The sequence below is a fragment of the Coturnix japonica genome, chromosome 28 (assembly GCF_001577835.2).
Source record: "Coturnix japonica isolate 7356 chromosome 28, Coturnix japonica 2.1, whole genome shotgun sequence".
Classification (NCBI taxonomy): Eukaryota; Metazoa; Chordata; class Aves; order Galliformes; family Phasianidae; genus Coturnix; species Coturnix japonica.
This window is the reverse complement of record NC_029543.1, coordinates 2,297,159-2,315,256: the sequence shown is the minus strand read 5'-3', so window position 1 is coordinate 2,315,256 and position 18,098 is coordinate 2,297,159. Positions and strand designations below refer to the sequence as shown.

Here is an 18,098-nt window from a genome sequence, read left to right as displayed (position 1 = left end):
AGCCCCCCCGCACACACAGGGAGCACACAGGGACAGCCCCGGTGCCGGGGGGTGAGGGGGGGTGCAGGGGGGTACGGGCCAGTCCGGGGCTCTACTTGCTGGAGCGCTTCCCATCGATGGTCAGGCTGACGTTCCTTCTCTTCTCCAGGTTGAGCAGCTCTTGGAAAAGCTCCTTCACGTTGTAGTTCATCTTGGCCGAGGTTTCCATGAAGGCGCATTTCCATTCCTTGGCCACGGCCTCCCCTTCCCTGCTCTCCACCTCCCGCTGGGTCTCGTCGCACTTGTTGCCCACCAACATGATGGGGATGCTCTCCACGCTGCCTTTGATCTGCACGATCTGCTGGTAGATGGGCCTCAGCTCCTCCAAGGATTGTTTGCTGGTGACGGAGAACACCAGGATGAAGGCATGGCCTTTGGAGATGGACAGACGTTGCATGGCTGGGAACTGATGGCTGCCGGTGGTGTCGGTGATTTGCAGCGTGCAGACGCTCTTGTCGCAGCTGATCACCTGCCTGTAAGTGTCCTCGATGGTGGGGATGTAGGTGTCTCGGAAGGTCCCCTTGACGAAGCGTAGCACTAACGAGCTCTTCCCGACACCTCCGGCACCGAACACCACCACGCGATAATCGTTGCTCTGCTCCGGCATCGTGGCCCAGCGCTGCCAAGGACAGAACACAGGGGTCACATCATAGAGGGGGCTGCAGGATGGACCCCCAATATCAGCCCTATGCTCACACTACATGCAACATGGGGGTCCCAAAGCGAGCCCCCCCCCCCCTCCATCACCCTTGTGTTGCCCTTCAGGTTGTGAGCTGCCCACCCTTTGCTATTTTTACCCCCCCCCCCCAGTGCTGCAGCCATATGGCTGAGCTACAGCCAACAGCACAGCAGCTGTGGATGGAGCAGCACCAACACGGGGGGGGGGTCACACTGACACCCCCAGCAATGGGAGAGGCACAATGGGGCAGCCCTTGGTCCGGTGTGGGGCTGATGGTACCCACAGCCCTATGGCTGTGCTATGGAGATGGATGTGCTGAGTAAGGAGGGGCCATTTCATGCTCCCAGCTCAGCGCTGCGCTGTGCCACCGCTCTGCCCTATGGATGGTGTCACACAGTTGGGGGCTCATGGCATAAATGGGTCCCTATGAGGTGTCCCCACACATCTCTGCCCCCCAACTCAGAGCTTGGGGCCGTGCCATGGCAGTGCCACCCTAAAGGTGGTGAGTGGGTACACAGGGATGGCACCCGGTGCTGCTTTGGGGTCAGCTCTGCCCCACTCCTGGCACTCTCATGTGCACATGGGGGGCTGCAGCCCCTTTGTGGGGTCTCATGGGCACCCACTGCCCCACTGTATTGCCTGGTGAGTAGATGGGATGCACATAGACCCCATCACCATGGTCTCAGTGCCCACAGGTTTGGTTCTATGGCACAGGGGGGGTGAACACCCCCAAAGCATCTGGAGGCGTTGGAGCTGCACAGGGATGGAGCACAGGCCGTGGTGGCAGAGCAGCATCACCCTGTGCCACCCACTGGCGATGGGGCTGAGGACCACATCCCTACAGCCACACAGCGCCAAGGGGCAGGAGGGGACCCTCCATAGCACCCATGGGTGCTGCAGAGCCCCGTGCAGCCCCGACATGCGCTGAGGATGGCGCTTGAGCCCACACCATCAATGTAAAGGGGGGGGGGGACACAAACATGCGGGGCTGGGGGGGGGGGGAGACGGGATGGGGGCAGGGCGGGTCGGTCCCGATGCTCCCCCGCCTTTACCCGGGGTCCCCCCCGCCGCCCCCGGCCCCGCTCCCCCCCGCTCGGTCGCATTGCGGTGCCGCCGCCTCACCGTGTGCTGCCCGGGATCCGCCCTTGGCTGCGGGCTGCACCGCGGCGTCAGCGCATGGCCCGGCCCGGCTGGGTTCGGTCCGATCCCGATCCGACAATTACAATCCGTCCGGTTCGGTTCGGTTCTGGCTTCGAAGCGTTGAGGCCGACGCGGTTGTGCCCGTTGCGATGCGGGGCCGGCGCGGCTCTGCGGGGCTCAGCTCGGTGCGGTGCGGCCGCCGCAGAACCGATCCCGCCCCACCGCCGGCCCCGCCCGCCGCGCCCGCCCCACCCGTGGGGGACAACGGACCCCCCGGTCCAGCCCCGAGCGGCGGAGGAACCGGAGGGGACGGACGGACAGACGGACAGACGGGGGTTGGATGGGACACGAGTCCCATACGGAGACGGGGACGCACCGCTACGGGGCTGGGGGGTAAATAGATGGACATAGAGGGATGCTCGGGGGGGGGGGCTGAGCTTCGGAACCGCTGCGGCCCATTCGAGGGTATCGGACCACGCTTTGACACCGGCACAGAACCGTAGAGCTCCATTCTCCCTCCAAATCAGCCGCAATTAACGCTGCTATTAATAGGGACAACCACGGCAGCACCCGCACAGCAGCGCAGGGCTGAAGGCAAAGCCCCTTTGGGTGCGTTGGGGACGAGCTGACGGCACTTACAGCCCCCCCCATCCCTTTCCTTCCCCTCCCGTGCCCCCCCCGCAGCGCAATGAGCCGTTCGGGTGCCGCTCGTTGCAGGGGATGAATGAGTTCCCCCTCGTCGTTTGGATTGCGGCTCCTCCTCCGTTCATTCATCGGCAGCTCCCCGCGATGCCGGGCGCTGCGGGGGCTTCCCAGGAACATACACAGCACAGAGCGGGGACTCGTTGGAAGGGCTTCGTCCTTCCCCAGCACATAGATCAGAGCATCAGCCTCAATGCAAAGCAACACGGGGACCCCCATATATCTGAATATCAGGTCTCAATGCAAAGCACCATGGGGACCCCCATAGACCAGAGTATCAGCCCCCAGTACAAAGCACCCCAGGGACCCCCATATATCAGAGCATCAGCCCTTACTGCAAAGCAATACAGGGACCCTCCAACAGCCCCATATATCAGAGCATCAGCCCCCAATGCAAAGCACTATGGGGACCCCCATATATCTGAGTATCAGGTCTCAATACAAAGCAATATGGGGACCCCCATAGACCAGAGTATCAGCCCCCAATGCAAAGCAACACAGGGACCCCCATATATCTGAGTATCAGCCCTTAATGCAAAGCACCCTGGGGACTCCCATATATAAGAGCATCAGCCCCCAGTGCAAAGCACCATGGGGACCCCCATATATCTGAGTATCAGCCCTCAATGCAAAGCACCCCATGGACCCCCAGCACCCCCATATATCAGAGCATCAGCCCTTACTGCAAAGCAATACGGGGACCCTCCAACAGCCCCATATATCAGAGCATCAGCCCCCAATGCAAAGCACTATGGGGACCCCCATATATCTGAATATCAGGTCTCAATGCAAAGCACCCCGGGGACCCCCATATATCTGAATATCAGGTCTCAATGCAAAGCACCCCGGGGACCCCCATATATCTGAGTATCAGCCCTTAATGCAAAGCAACACAGGGACCCCCAGCACCCCCATATATAAGAGCATCAGCCCTTAATGAAAAGCAATACAGGGATCCCCATATATCAGAGTATCAGCCCCCAATGCAAAGCACCCCATGGACCCCCAGCACCCCCATATATAAGAGCATCAGCCCTTAATGGAAAGCACCCCAGGGACCCCCATATATCAGAGTATCAGCCCCCAATGCAAAGCAACACAGGGGACCCCACAGACCAGAGCATCAGCCCTCAATGCAAAGCAACACGGGGACCCCCCAACACCCCATATATCAGAGCATCAGCCCTCAATGTAAAGCACCACAGGGACCCCCATATATCAGAGTATCAGCCCCCAATGCAAAGCACCCCATGGACCCCCATAGACCAGAGCATCAGCTCCCAATGCAAAGCAACACGGGGACCCCCAGCACCCCCATATATCAGAGCATCAGCCCTCAATGTAAAGCACCATGGGGACCCCCATAGACCAGAGCATCAGCTCTCAATGCAAAGCACCCCAGGGACCCCCATATATCAGAGCACCAGCCCCCAGTGCAAAGCACTACGGAGACCCCCATATGTCAGAGTATCAGCCCCCAATGCAAAGCACCCCATGGACCCCCAGCACCCCCATATATCAGAGCATCAGCCCTTAATACAAAGCAATACAGGGATCCTCATATATCAGAGTATCAGCCCCCAATGCAAAGCACCCCAGGGACCCCCAACACCCCATAGCCATCTGAGTGGGGAAATACCCAAACACAGCCCTGATTGGGGGGTAAAATAACACACGTGGATCCACTGCATGGAGACAAACAGATTCTCATCAGGCCCTGCTGATCTGTGCCAGCTCAGGCCTCAAATAAAGCTCCCCTCCTCCCTTTTTTTTGCCACTCCAGTTTTTTTTCCAAGCAAGATTAATTGACTTTAGTGCACGGCAGCAATTAAAACACCGAGCTGCCTGGCCCTGTTGGATGATGATCCTCATCAGCCTCCATATGCTGCAGCTGTGCCAACCGCTGCTCCAAGATGCTGCCTGGCGCTCTCCTCCCCATCCCTCTTGCTGCTCAGCTCATTGCAGCACGGCTCTGCTTTCTCTGTGTCGTTATAATTCCATCTCAGCACATCCAGGAGCTCTGCTTTGCCCTGGGGGGAGCTGCTGCATAACTGATGGGCATAGAAGATGAATGCACAGCCCTTAGGAAAGCATTTGCATTGGGAACAGGAGGGTGAACACAGTGTGGGTCACAAGGGACCGTGATGTGCTGAGCCCTGGGGATGCAACAAAACTGCTTTGGCTTTACCCTACAGCTCATAAAGCCTTGGGGAAGGGATGTGGCTGAAAGCACCAGCGATATAAACCTGGAGAGCATCAGTAGGGCCCAGTATATGCAGAGCCCACCTCACTGCTGCGGCTCCAATGTGGGTGTTTGACCTGAAATATCATCACTGCCACCCATCTCTTGTGATACAATGGACCCTGGGGCTGCAGGGGTGCAACCTTGGGAGGGTTTTCAAGCTGGATGTGAATGCAGAGCTGAGGTTTTGCTATTGGGAATGCACAAGATGTGGTTGAAGTGGGGAGGGATGGTACAGCCCGGCCTTGTTCCTTCATTAATCACTGAGCAAGGAAAGCTCCATTTGTGGGTTAAAATGGAGCTCGGTGCTGCAGCAGCAGCCCCAGAAGGGATGGTATTTTTGGCAGCTCTTACAGCCAGGTTTTACTCAAAACTAAGCTAACAAAAGCAGCTTAGTGCAGCTGTGCCATCCGCCAGCGCACCTGCCTCTGCCTGAGCTTCTCTCTCAGCTTCTCACCTCCTCAAAGCCCTGAGCACCAAGGGAAGAACCTGCAGCCAAACACAGCGCAGGGGGGTGGGGAGGAGACCCATAGGGAATGAGATGCGTGCTGAGCTGCTGGGACAGGACCTTACAGCACCTCCATTGGGGCACTGCACGTCCTTCATTAACTCTGAGCACGCAGACGTTCTCCTTTGGGTCAGTGCTGTGATAGCAGCAGGCTGTGATGTCTGTGATGTCTGGCTTTGCTGCTGAGCTCCGCTATCCCCCCATTGGGGGTGGCTGTATGGGGGAGGAGATGAGCTTTGCTTCCCACCTCACCACTTAAGGAAAACCAGCCCAGCCAGCGCCGCGTAGCCCAGCAACAGGAAGAGAACCTTCAGCAGACGATTGCTCTTCTCCTCCAGCTCCTTGGCCAGGATCTCAAAGAAGGTGATGAATAAGAAAGTGCCCCCCGCGACGCCTTGAAGGAGCAGAGAAGTAATGTTGCCAGCTGGGCTCTGCGTGCTCTCGATCCCCATCCCGATGCTGATGCCCAATGGGATCATCAGGCTCACCGTCACCGCCAGCTTGGCAGCATCCTTCAGTGGCAGAGAGGCCTTGGTCATGCTGATGCCCAACGCCACGGCCACCAGAGTCTCGTGGATGGCGACACCCAGGAACAAGCTCAACACTCTGCCTCCTTCCTCCTGCAAGCCCAGGGCCAGGCCCTCAAAGATGGAGTGAGTGCATAAAGCAAACACAAGGCTGACCAGGCGCAGGGGGCTGGAACGGGACAGCTCGTGGATGTTTAAGCTGTGGGAGTGTCTGCTGTGCTCAGCATACAGAGTGTTCCCCCTTGATGGTGCAATGAAAGGACTTTCATATTCAGAGTCGCTCCCGACATCAGAACCGGCGTTGAAGGTTTCTAAGTCAATAAAGGAGGGTTTTTCCTTTTGGAAGGTCAAAACCAGCTGCTCCACAAACACTGTCATGAAGAAGCCAAGCATCATGATGGTCTCAGCCACCGGGTAGTCCGTGGTCACGTTTCCCTGCTTAAGGACTTCATCAAGCTGGAATAAAGCACACAACCAGGGGGCTCAGTTGCCTTTTGCCCTCTGCAGGCACATACAGCATCATCAGGAACCTCACAGGGCTTCCTACAAGACTCCTTTAGCCTCTAATAGCCAATACAGGGGGAAGCTTGGCTCTGTAAGTGAAACGTTCCTGCTGTGCTCACAACAGCTCCAGAGGGAGATTAAAGTGGTCCAGGCTGCTTTAAAGCCCTTACATTCAGACCTCAGTGTGAGACAGGGAACCTATCAGCCTCACAGAGCACAGTGGCCATATGAAAGAGAGTTTTAAACACGGGCTTGGGGTCAGGAGTTTGAGCCTAATGCCACAGGTGATGCTCAGCCTCCTCCTGCACCAAACAAGTCTAGTTTTCCAACCAACTGAATGGGGTTTGGGGGCTTACTGGGTCACTCTGGTTAGAGACAGACCCTACACCTCTATGTCCATAGAGGAGGAGGTTAGCTGAGTTCCCCATAGGGCTCATAAGTGGTTACCTTTCCTCTCACAGCAGGCAGCAGGGCATTGAAGCAGGTGGCCAGGAAGACCCCTCCTCCAAAGGAATTGCAGAGGGTGATGACCTTCTTGGAGCGATGAGCCTTCTCATAATCTGCCTGGATGATTTTGACGGGGAGGAGGGAGCCGGCCAGCATCAGGATGCAGATGCCCAGCAGACACAGCACTTTGGCAGCCACGATCTTCATGGTGCTGCCCTGCAGCAGCTCTCAGAGCGGGCACATCAGCAAGGGAAAGCACAGGGAAAGGTTGTAGCTGTGGACAGGAGAGAGAAGAGATTTCCTGTGTATTTAGTGTGTAGAAGAGCACCCTGCACCCCAACCTGTGTAGGATTGACCTCAGCTCTGCCTTTGCTCTGGAGGAGACCACATAGAACTGAACTGCAGCAAAAGCAGGAACTCCAAAACCTTGTGAGAGCCAAACTGGGCTGCACAGAACAGGCACAGCCTCAGTTGGTGGAGGTTTAAAACCACTCAGTCTTGCAATAAGATCCACCTGGGCTCAAAGGATCGAGTAATTGCTTTTAACCACAAGGAATGAGTAAAGGCTTGAGCTGGCAGCTCTCGGTTTCATTGAGGAATGGAGTTCAAGATCCCATTTCAACACCCACGTGGGGCTTTGGGGGGTAAAATAGGTAAAATAATTGGATAGCTGCCTATTGGACCATCAGATTAATTTCAAAACCAAAGATTCCTGTGGGTAAAACCTCCCCTGAGGGCTGATGGGATGAATCACTACAACCCCTCCTGTGTAGCAGGCTGCTGTACATGGTGATTGTGTGATCAAGTAAGTTGGGATTGATGGATGCTCTGAGTGATGAGGGAGTTTAAAACCTTCTTTTCAAGTTCAAGCTCTGCCTACACAGGAGCAAAGAGAGGTCACAGCAGTTTGGCTGCAGCAGGGCTGGCTCTCAGCTGGGTGTCTGTGCGAAGTGATGTCCATCAGCAGCAGCAGATGACACTGATGGACTCACCCTATGAACCCAGCTGGGCACATCCTGACAGGAGGGCTGAGGCTGTCACTGCTGCTGATGGGCAGAGATGCTGCCTCTGGGCCCTCCAGTGCCTGTCAGTACATTGCTGACACAGCCAACAAGCCAGGCTGCCTTTGCAATGCACACACTGCGGTTTCAGCATCAACAGAACAAGGGGATAACCTTGCATAGCGATGGCATGTTGTCACACCGGGCTTCTCAAGTCTTGAATCCAATGTTAGTGACAACGCATTGGGATTGTACAGAGAAGAGCTCGTTGCTCTGGGTGTGAAGGTACCAGGCAGCTCCTGGGATAGGAGCAAAGAGCACTGAGGGTGTTCCAGCATCTGAGACATTTGTATTTAACCCAGCCCCAGCAAAGAGCCTCAATGCTGATGGCAGCACTGGAGCAGCCCTATGTGCCCTGTGACCTCTGAGGAAAGCAGCTTAGTGAACAAGGGCTGGAAATACCTCCTGCTCTTCTCAGCCCGCAGCAGTTGATGCCTCTGACACCTGGATATATTGGCAGCACAGAAACCTCTGTAACAAAGAATGAATGTGGGATAGGCACTGCGTGGCTTTAGTGGGCAGGGGAGACAGGCCGGGCCTCCAGTCCCTGCTCTGAATGCCCCCAAAGCCTGCAGAGAGCACACAGGGAGCCCAGGAGGGGGAGCAGGGGGCTGTGATGGGGTCTGTATGGACAACCCTGGGGAGGTGGGGGCGGAATGGGGTGTCCCACGGCCCCGTGCACAGGGCCACAGCTTGAGCCTCCCCCCTCAACTGTAGGGCAGCCCCACAGGCCCCATGTCCCACTACAGGTCCCATAACCCAGCACAGAGGCCCCATATCCCACCACAGAGGCCCCATAACCCCCCACAGAGGCCCCATAACCCACCACAGAGGCCCCATAACCCACCACAGAGGCCCCATAACCCACCACAGAGGCCCCATAACCCACCACAGACCCCATATCCCCCCACAGAGACCTCGTAACCCCCTACAGAGGCCCCATATCCCCCCACAGAGACCTCGTAACCCCCTACAGAGGCCCCATATGCCACTACAGAGACCCCAAATCCCACCACAGAGACCCCATATCCCCCCATAGGCCCCATATACCCCCACAGAGGCCCCATATCCCCCCACAGAGGCCCCATATCCCACCATAGAGACCCCATATCCCCCCATAGAGACCCCATATCCCCCCATAGAGGCCCCATATCCCACCACAGAGGCCCCATAACCCCCCACAGAGGCCCCATAACCCCCCACAGAGCCCATATCCCCCCACAGAGGGCCCATATCCCACCACAGAGGCCCCATAACCCCCCACAGACCCCACATCCCCCCACAGAGACCTCGTATCCCACAACATTGACCCCAAATCCCACAACATTGACCCCAAATCCCACAACATTGACCCCAAATCCCCCCATATATCCCATAACCCCCCACATATCCCATAACCCCCCACAGGCCTCAATCCCCACCACAGCCCCCCCTCACCCCCAGTTCCCCACTAACAGCCCTCAACTCGCTGCTACCTCAATAGAGACCCCCCTCGGACCGTCCCATCCCCCTCAGGGCCGGCTCCGACCCCTTCAGGACCGACCCCCGTTCCCTCCCATCCCCCCCCATCCCCAACGCCCCCCACTCACTCTCCGTTCCCCTCCTGCGCCCCGTCCTGCCTGCCCCCGCGCAGCGCCCGCCCCCTCAGGCGTGCGGCGCACTCCTATTGGCTGAGATGATAATCACAAGCTCCCATTGGCTGAGGTAGACATCAATCAGCCCGCCCACTCCCCGTTAGGGGGGTGTGCAGCAGAATGGAGTCCGCCGGAAACACGCAGCGCGATGAAAGGTTCCGGGTTGCTCCGTTGGCAGCGCTGTCCGCTGTGCTGATGGAGCCGGATAGTTCAATCACTGTGATAAGAAGGGGATAGATAGCAAAGAGTGTCCAAATAGTTTATTCTTCACGAGTTTACATGAACCACAGATTAAATTTACGGAGCATGTACAGATCTGTTGGTTTCCCTTGATATTCAACATACCTGCTCATTCGTACCACCAGGTCTCCTATATCTCCCATTCAATCCTCAGCCATCCAGCTGCCCCCATGCCCAGCAATAGGGCCCCATACATTAGAAAACCCTTTAATACAGCCCTATAGCTGATCCCAAAGCCTCCATCCCCATCCAGGATGCTGTGGGAGGTGGGAAGCTGCAGGTATCCAGCAACAAGGATCTCCTCCATCCTCCCACATTGAACCAGCAGCCCTTTCATTCTCTATTTCCATGTATTTCCTTCTATATCCAAGGAGCATTTGGATTCCTTCTGCTTCTTATTCCATCCTTCCTTCTCTTTACTCCTATTATCAACTGGGTTGGTTACTTACATGCATCAAAAAGCAAAAGAGAAACCTTTTAAACACCGAAAACATGATATCTTTCCTTAATGTCCACCCGACTAGTTCACAGATTGGCTCATTCCAACACTAATTACTATTAACACTAAATGAGTTCTTGTCAAGGTTGGGGATGGACCCCAAGAGGTGTAACTGGAAACGCTCGTTCTACCTCATCAATCCCAACCCATCCAATATAATGATGGGAACCTTAGAGAGGCAGCCATCGGATCCTATGTGTGTGAACAACACAACGTTGCTACAGACCTGAATGAGTAACATCAAGAGAAAGCCTGTCCTTGGAGGTAAGAAGATCCAGTGGTCTCCAATGTCACTGTCTTGTAAGTGGCAGGAAGATGGAGGGGAAGCAGGATGGAGGTGGGACTCCAACACTTCTTTGAAGTGTAGGCAGGAAAGCAAAGGTGTCCTGTAGTGAAGAGCTCATCGTTCTTCAAAAAGGGGTTAAAAAATGCCCTCCAACGTAGCAAAGACCATAGAAATGTAACAGCGTCGTGAATGACTGAGTCTCTTTAGAAAGACTGTTTGGTGCTGGTTTGGTGTTTGCTGGATCTTCCAGAAGAAAACTTAATGGGAAAGGTGGAGGGGGAGGAGCAGGACGAAGACTGGGGGAAGAAAAGTGTGAAGCTGGTCTTGAACATGCAGGTCATAGGAAGGATTTTGTGTTGGGGGTGGGTTTGTTTTATCCCCCCCCCTCCCCTCTCTCCCCTTCTTGGACACTTCCAATTCAAATGGCACCACGCACATGGCTTCCAGTTTGTAAAGCAAAGAAGGTGAATCCCACGGACTGCACTGCAGAGACAAGAAGAGAAGACATTTGTGAATTGAGTTTATGAGTAAAGACAGCAACCCCAATTCAACATCAGAGACCTATAACATCAGCAGCCCCCTTTAACTGCTAACACCATTCATCTGCCAGTCACAAAGCATGAGGGAGGTCTATTCAAAGCTCTGCAGAGCTGAGCCTTGCGTCTCCCCAAGGCACAGCAGCAGCAGAGAGCTCAGTCTGTATGGAGGGGAAGAGAAACTGAGCTGCTAAGTGAAGGCACAAGGCAGATATTGCAGCACAACACTGAGATCCTCCCCGCAGCCTCACCTGTAATGCTCATTCCTGCTGATCTTCATTGCTGGCACTTGGAGTTCGACTCCTGATCTGGCTTCGTAGCTGTTCTATTAGTTCAGGATTCTGTTGTTGCATCTGCTGAGCAAACTGCTGGCCCCTGCAGGAGAACAAGCTACAGTTACTGTGTCCTCACACACCCATAGGGCTATGGAATTCATCCCAGGTGACTGCCAGAACCCTGCTCTAACAAGCAGTTCACGTTACAGTGCAGCTTTACTCAACCCTTAACTGAAGTTTTTACTTTTGATCACAATATCTGTAAGTCTGTTTAGTGATTAAGGTCATGGAGAAGAGCCAGCTCTTTACTCACGCTTGTATGAGGCTGGCAAGGTCATTTGTGGAGGGGCTGGTGCCTGCTGCTCCCATGGGGTTATGGCCACCAGAAATCATCCCAGACATGCTGTGGAAAGAAGAGTCATTGCTCAGAGTAGAAAAACACACCCAAATCTTTTTTGTTTGATACTAAAAGGGGAAAAGAAGAGCAATTGTATCATTAAGCTGCATGATATGCAGAAGTATTTATAACAGCTTCTTACTGTACTGACAAATATTCCTCTCTCCTTGGTGTTATGCTTAATTATTACACTGCTCCTCCTCACACAAGGTATTTGATAGCTCTGCACCAAATGAGGTTTACTGACAGCCTCAACATTGACTCATGGCTATCAGTGCAGGGTCTGCAAAGCCCCTTCAAGTCTTCAGGCTGCACCTGGCACAGAACCTCAGCTGACAACAGGAGTGGAAGGAGCAGGCAGAAGCAAATGGAAATGGTGGCAGATGTTTGGCTTTGTAGCAGGGCTGCCTCATACAGTAAGGCTGAGCTCCAGAAGGGCTCCACTGACTGCCTGAGCTCTGAAGGGACAGACTGGAGAGGCTTTATTCACTTCATGGTTTTATATTGTCTCAGCTTTCGGACAGATGTGAATTGATCCCCATAACTCTGCATTACAAGGAATAGAGATATTCTAACAGAGGGTGAGATGCCTCCTATTGAGGTTCCTCTTCAACACAGCCCAGAGTACTCAAAACACACACTGGTTCACGGCTGCTTTAAGGGCTGCCTTCCACATTTCTGGTTCCAGCACCCACCCCCCTCCCACCACAGCCTCAAAGGAGTGACTCAAAGAGGAAAGAGAACGCGGGATCAAACTTACAGCTGTTGTACTTGTGGATTGTTCATTAGGTTAGATGCCTATTTAAAGAGGGGAAGAAAAAAAAATGACACCCTATTTAGTCAGAAATGCCTGGGTAGATATGCAGATGTTGTGCCATTCAACTAGGAACAAAGCGAAGGCAGAAATACTTGGAAACAGATCAATAGGACAAAAATAGCAAAGAGAAGCACAGTGCAACACACAAGACAAGGCTGGTAATGCAGAACAGGCACCCTTTCCACACCCAGCACGTCACAAGGAGCAGCCTGTGAATAAGTCACTGGCTCTTTATTTGACTTGGGTGCAAAATACAAGCACAGCTTCCTCGCAGCAACACCAAGAAACGACAGCAAAGCTGCTCATGAGACACAGGAACACCCCACTCCACGTCCCAAAACGTTTCATCTTTAATGGATAAATGCACAGACTGAGTACAGCCTGGCTGTGATCTGTGCCCGCATTTACCATACTCATGAAGCCAGGGTTGTTCAGCAAGCCAGCTAAATCGAATCCTCCGGGACCTCCGGTCTGTAAGAATAAAGACACCACACGTGGGTGGTGACATCCTCTCACTTTCTGATGCAATAAACAGCACGCTGCAATGAATGGTACCTCGATGCTCCCAGTGTTATCAGAAGCTGGTCTTTAAAGCATGACAAAGGGCAGGATGGGGATCAGCTCACTCAGGGAGGCAAAGGGCACATGCTGATAGCAATGATGGCATCACACGCATTGTTGCACCAGCCCAGCCGTGCTAGTGACGTCCTGCCCCAACCCACCACACCTGCCAAGTCAAACACACCCACCTGCCCACCTCCGTGCTACAGGAGGCTCTAAAAGGCAGAAATCCCCTTTAAGATACTAAAATAGTGTTTCTAAAAGCTCCTTCTAATCAGCCTCACTTCCCAGCCCAAGGTGACTGCGTGCCAGCACAGCACACAAGTTGCTCTCTCTGGGTTTTTTATTGGGGGGGGTCACAGCAGCACTCATTAATCATCCCCCCTCCATCTATCTGCATGCAAGAGCTGTATTCTAAACACAACCGAGCTCCTGCCAGCACCTGCAGCAGCACAGTAAAGAAATCTCCATTCAATCTCATCCACACTTAAGCATTGATTTCAGCACTTACCGGACTGGGAGTCTCCTTCATTTTCTGTTCAGCTATTTTAAGGTTGGATTTATACGTGTCATTGTCTGGATCGAGCTCCAGAGCTTTTTTGTAGTAGACAACAGCTTCTGTGTGTTTATTTAAACTGGAGAGAGCCAAGCTATTAAAGGGGAAATAAAAGAAAGTCAAAGAGGGAGATAAGCACTCGCAGCCTTCCTCCACCCCCAGCAGAGGTGAAACACCAGGTATTTCTACACGGCATTCCAGGGCAGAACATTGCTGATAGTGTAATTACCACAAAGCACTTTGAGACTACAATTCTGGCACAAAAACCTGCTCTCGTACTTACCCCATTCTGCCGTAAGCTTTGCTGTAGTTTGGATCGATGCCTATTGCTCTTTCGCAGTCTCTGACTGCTCCAGCATAATTTCCTAATTTACTGTACGCAGCAGCTCTGGAGAGAAGAAGAAAAGATGGGCAGAAAACACTTATCAGCTTGAATGTGCTGATCAAGGTCACCTCTGCTCCCTCTCTGCAGCCTCCTGCTCTAAAGGGAAAGTCAAAGTGTGAACTTGACATAAATCCAGGCTGTGCCTACATGAGCAGGTCGCTATCCAAACACTCAGCTTTCACCTTCTAGTCCTACTGCAAACAGATCTGAGCTCTCACTCCTCCTTACAGGCCTTCCAAGAGGAAGGAAGCAGGAAAGCATCCCATCCCTGGCTCAGTCTGATCTCTCAGCCTCCGTTACATCTCCATTTCTGAGCCATAAGGACCCCCTCTCCCATTTTCCCATACCCTCCACATAAGGTTCTTGATAGCAGGCCTTCAGCTTGCCTCACTTTACTCCTTTGCTTTTGTTTTCAACAAGGCCTTTCAAATCCCAGCCCTCTGTTTTACTTAAAGAGTTAATTGTATGAAAGCAGGCGGCGTCCCTTGGAACCCTTTTATCTCTCCTAAAAATGCTGAAGAGTTTGTTTCCACACCCACATCCTATTGAGAAGTGCCAGGGCATGGAGCTGCCAAGAGCAAGTCATTGAGCTAAAGAAAAAACAAAAGCAAAAGCACCACATAGAGCAAGCGATGGAACAAGTGGCCTACAACACTTTAAAAGGTGGATTTTGAGCTTGAAGTAAGGGCCAAAACCACTGGTGTGCAAGGGAAGAAAGAAGCAGTACCTGTTGCAAAAATACACAGCGTTGGATGGATTTAACTCAATTGCTTTCCCATAGAAAGACACAGCAGCTTCAAAGTTCTCTGCCTTCATCTGTTCGTTTCCTAAAGAAATGGAGAAGAGGTTGATTAAGTTAAAAATCAAGGCAAACAAAAGCAACAGGCCTGTATCTCTGCTGTTCTTAAGGAAAAAAGAGAAGCCAAGAGCTTGCATCTGTTCCTGATCTATCAAACTGTGTGCGAGTGTGAGGCATGTTCAGTAGTGCTGCAAGAGATCCGTATCTCAGCCATTTCAGGTTACTTGTCAGCCTTTCAGATGGGATCCTGCAAGCTCCCTCAGCATCCCCAGCTGCTCTCCCATCTCAGGCACAGCAGAGGCCTCCCCAGAGCTACTCTGTGCTCTGGAAATCAACGCAGTGCATTTGCTTGCTGAAAGCTCCCTGCTGTACGTCAGCACTACTCGTGCTGTCTTGAATGGCAGAGAAAAGGCAGCACGCAGAGGAGAGCACAACGGGAAAGATGCCACATCTACACAGCATGGGCCTTTGGAATGCTAAAGAAAATGCTGATCCAGCTGTCTACATGAGTTCTATGGCAGCTAAATAACACCAACCTACACACGAGCAGAGAAACAAGCAGAAACAAAAGGTGGACCCCATGCATGCACTCCCCAGGTGCTGAGTGAATTAAGTCTTCCTCCCTATTGCCAATTAAACCTCATTAAACCCCGGCTCTAGAGGAAGCTACCTTCAGTCTTCAGCCTTTCAGCTTCAGCTATGTCGTCTTCAGAGGGGGTGACTGGCTCCGAGTTTGCTCTGATGTGTTCAGGCTCCTTACAAGGAAAGAGAGAACGCTGTGCTGAGATAAGGACTCCCACAGAGAAGTTCCACACCTCCCCCTTCCCCAAGCAATTCAAGCCCCAAACATTTCACTCCCACACGCCTCCAGGGGGGCAGCAGTGTTGCAGAAACCAAGCAAAGCTCATCGCTTTGGCTGCTCACATTCAAACTCAGCACATATTTAGGCAATTTGCTCACCTTTCCTGCAGCAGCTTCAAATATTTCAGGCAGAGTCCGTGACACTGCAAGGCCTTGGTCTTCCAGAGAGACTCCAAATGCTGTTTCCAGGCACTGGATGGCCACTGGGCATAATGAATCAGGTCATTAGCTCATCCCATTCTAATTACTTAGCTTTATTCCACGACACTTGATTTCTTACAGTTACCCTCAGAGCTGGGCAAACACTGATGTTGGAAAAGAAGTGCCTGGGAAGCATCAGTCACAAGTCCCACCCCCCCATAAACCCTCTCCAAGCAGCTTCAGAGCAGGTGGACATGAACAGAACAAGGGCTTTACTGGCAACTCCCAAAGCTCAGAGCAAGGAGAGAGAAACATGCTTCAGAAAGCACAGGAAACAAGCAACCTGCCATCAGGAGGCTGCTCTGATCCACGCTGTGGCCAACTTGCCATTAGGAGGCTGCCCTGTGGCCATCCAAAGGTCCATGATACCCACATTGCAGCTCCTCCTACACCAGGTCAGAATCCCATCCCCAGCAAAGACAGAGGGGAACCCAGCAATAAAACTCTTATACCATTCTTTACAATCCAGAAGCACCAGGAAGAAGCTGCTCGTGTCCAGTCAACACACTATCCCTGATCTCTCTGTTCCTGCCTCATTCAGAAAGATAACCACATTCTGCAGGCAATGGGACAAACATACAGGCCAAACACTAAAGCATAAGCTCCTTAGGGAGATCTTTTAAGATCAGTGTGCTCTCATTACCAGGGATGCCCCCCCCTGCAAAAGCTTGTATGAATGCTTCACGGTGTGATGTGGGAAAGCACATTGATAGCAGACTCTAAGTATAAATCATTTCCGTACTGCCACAGAGTTCTTATTATACACTGTGTTATAAAGCTCTCCGTTCAACCTAATGGAAGATAAAAAGTTTTAACTCTCAAACCCGGGGTCAGGGAGGCTTTTGATCCCAGGTATATCCGTTCCTCAAGCTAATCTACTTTTGAAAGAGGTAACAAGGAATCAGATAAGCAATCGGCATCTCTAATTCCCTGGATATCTGCCCAAGAAGAAAAACCTCATTCAAACCTTGGGAAGGGCTGGATGTTAGAAACAGCCCAGACAAGTTATAAGGTAAAGAACAACTAAATGTTCAAGTTGCTCCATGAGCTGGGCTGACAGACCCAGACACATAAGAGTGTATATATATATATAAGAGTATATGGTCACCTACCTTCCAAACTCTCCTGAGCATCTGGAGAAAGCCCCCCGTTCTGTAGCTGGTCATGTAAGAACTGGATGATGGAGTATGCAAGGCGCTTCTGGTCTGCCATTCTGAGAGGGTGAGATCTGTTGGGACTTCTCCTAGCTTAAAAGAAGAGTAACTGGAGAGAAAGAAGTTATATGACCTAAAGGGCAGGGAGTTAAAGGTCTCTTCTGCTGTTCTCTCCCTATATGAAAGGCCTCAAGAGCCTGAATTAATCTTATTACTCTAATAACAGCCCCCTTGTCCCAGCAAGCACACAGTGCTGTCCTGCCCCACACAGCCCCCAGCAATAGAATAACACGGAAGGTTTTAAAGTACATAGGAATGTCTCAAACTAACTCAGCACTGAGGAAACCCACAGCCCTCCTCTTGTTAAACTAAACCGGGTTATGAGCCAAAGCCAAAGGGGGCAACACACATTAAACGCTGCCCCCAATGGAGACCCCCACACAGGGCCGACCCTATGGGCTCAAGGCCTACACAGCAAGGGAGCCACACACAGGCCCTGGGGCACGGCCTACACCGGACCCCAAGGGGAAATGGATCCTCCTGCATGGAAGCAGGCCTGGGCCGCTATACAGCCCGGTTATACAGCCCAGCTCCCCGGCCAGGCCCCATATAGGTCCCATACAGGCCCCATACAGGCCTAGGCCCGACCCCGCCCCTCCCCGCTCACCGGGCACCGCGACGCTCCCCTCAGCCAGATCGGGCGCACCACTGCGCATGCGCCAAACCCACCGGCCGCGCATGCGTGCTGTCATGAAGGGACCGCGCAGGCTCAACGCGCATGCGCAGCACCCAGGCCCCGCCCCACCGCCGCCATGACAGCCACGGGGAGGTGCGGAGCGCTCTGCGCATGCGCTCTGCTAGTCCTCCGATGTGCCGGAAGTGCGGCTGCGGCTCCTCCTCGTTAACCATAGAGACGGCGGGCGGTGTGTCGCCATAGAAACGGGGCAGTGCGGCCTACCGGGTTGGGTGGCTTCTCTACCGGCGGTGCGACGGTACACAGGGTTATGAGCGAGGCGGAGATGGCGATGGAGCCGCTCTGCTTTCTCCA

General features: G+C 53.2%; 3 protein-coding genes across 6 annotated transcripts; all 3 read right to left on the bottom strand.

The window, feature by feature from the left end:
- Window positions 1–6: 6 nt before the first annotated feature.
- DIRAS1 (DIRAS family GTPase 1) lies at window positions 7–2,089 on the bottom strand. The gene is made up of 2 exons (XM_015886383.2): window positions 1,841–2,089; window positions 7–658 (listed from the first exon to the last, which is right to left on the bottom strand). The coding sequence occupies exon 2, from the start codon at window positions 644–646 to the stop codon at window positions 92–94; it is 555 nt and encodes a 184-aa protein (XP_015741869.1). The 5' UTR covers window positions 647–658; window positions 1,841–2,089; the 3' UTR covers window positions 7–91.
- Window positions 2,090–4,250: 2,161 nt separating this feature from the next.
- Window positions 4,251–9,529, bottom strand: SLC39A3 (solute carrier family 39 member 3). 4 transcript variants are annotated; one of them, XM_015886348.2, is made up of 4 exons: window positions 9,439–9,529; window positions 8,252–8,320; window positions 6,789–7,062; window positions 4,251–6,293 (listed from the first exon to the last, which is right to left on the bottom strand). In XM_015886348.2, exons 3-4 carry the CDS (start codon window positions 6,993–6,995, stop codon window positions 5,559–5,561), a joined length of 942 nt encoding a protein of 313 aa, XP_015741834.1. In that variant the 5' UTR covers window positions 6,996–7,062; window positions 8,252–8,320; window positions 9,439–9,529; the 3' UTR covers window positions 4,251–5,558. The 4 variants fall into 4 exon arrangements, with proteins under 4 accessions (XP_015741834.1, XP_015741836.1, XP_015741835.1 ...); XM_015886350.2 differs by lacking the exon at window positions 8,252–8,320 and having other exon boundaries at window positions 9,439–9,502; XM_015886349.2 differs by lacking the exon at window positions 9,439–9,529 and having other exon boundaries at window positions 8,252–8,640.
- A 188-nt stretch (window positions 9,530–9,717) lies between these two features.
- SGTA (small glutamine rich tetratricopeptide repeat containing alpha) lies at window positions 9,718–17,836 on the bottom strand. Its single transcript, XM_015886353.2, has 12 exons — window positions 17,718–17,836; window positions 17,009–17,159; window positions 15,795–15,898; window positions 15,505–15,589; window positions 14,763–14,862; window positions 13,934–14,038; window positions 13,606–13,744; window positions 12,942–13,004; window positions 12,477–12,514; window positions 11,633–11,722; window positions 11,296–11,419; window positions 9,718–10,991 (listed from the first exon to the last, which is right to left on the bottom strand). Exons 2-11 carry the CDS (start codon window positions 17,106–17,108, stop codon window positions 11,305–11,307), a joined length of 939 nt encoding a protein of 312 aa, XP_015741839.1. The 5' UTR covers window positions 17,109–17,159; window positions 17,718–17,836; the 3' UTR covers window positions 9,718–10,991; window positions 11,296–11,304.
- Window positions 17,837–18,098: the final 262 nt, after the last annotated feature.

What these genes read in the sequence shown, in the direction of transcription:
- SGTA (XM_015886353.2), bottom strand. Translation starts at nt 17,108, where the DNA reads ATGGCAGACCAGAAGCGCCTTGCATACTCCATCATCCAGTTCTTACAT. An exon ending in GCTGTGTATTTTTGCAACAG is followed by an intron (nt 14,039 to 14,762) that starts GTACTGCTTCTT and finishes TCTTCTCTCCAG; the next exon opens with AGCTGCTGCGTACAGTAAAT. An exon ending in AATCCACAAGTACAACAGCT is followed by an intron (nt 11,723 to 12,476) that starts GTAAGTTTGATC and finishes TTCTTTCCACAG; the next exon opens with CATGTCTGGGATGATTTCTG.
- DIRAS1 (XM_015886383.2), bottom strand. Translation starts at nt 646, where the DNA reads ATGCCGGAGCAGAGCAACGATTATCGCGTGGTGGTGTTCGGTGCCGGA.
- SLC39A3 (XM_015886348.2), bottom strand. Translation starts at nt 6,995, where the DNA reads ATGAAGATCGTGGCTGCCAAAGTGCTGTGTCTGCTGGGCATCTGCATC. An exon ending in TGCCTGCTGTGAGAGGAAAG is followed by an intron (nt 6,294 to 6,788) that starts GTAACCACTTAT and finishes GCTTTATTCCAG; the next exon opens with CTTGATGAAGTCCTTAAGCA.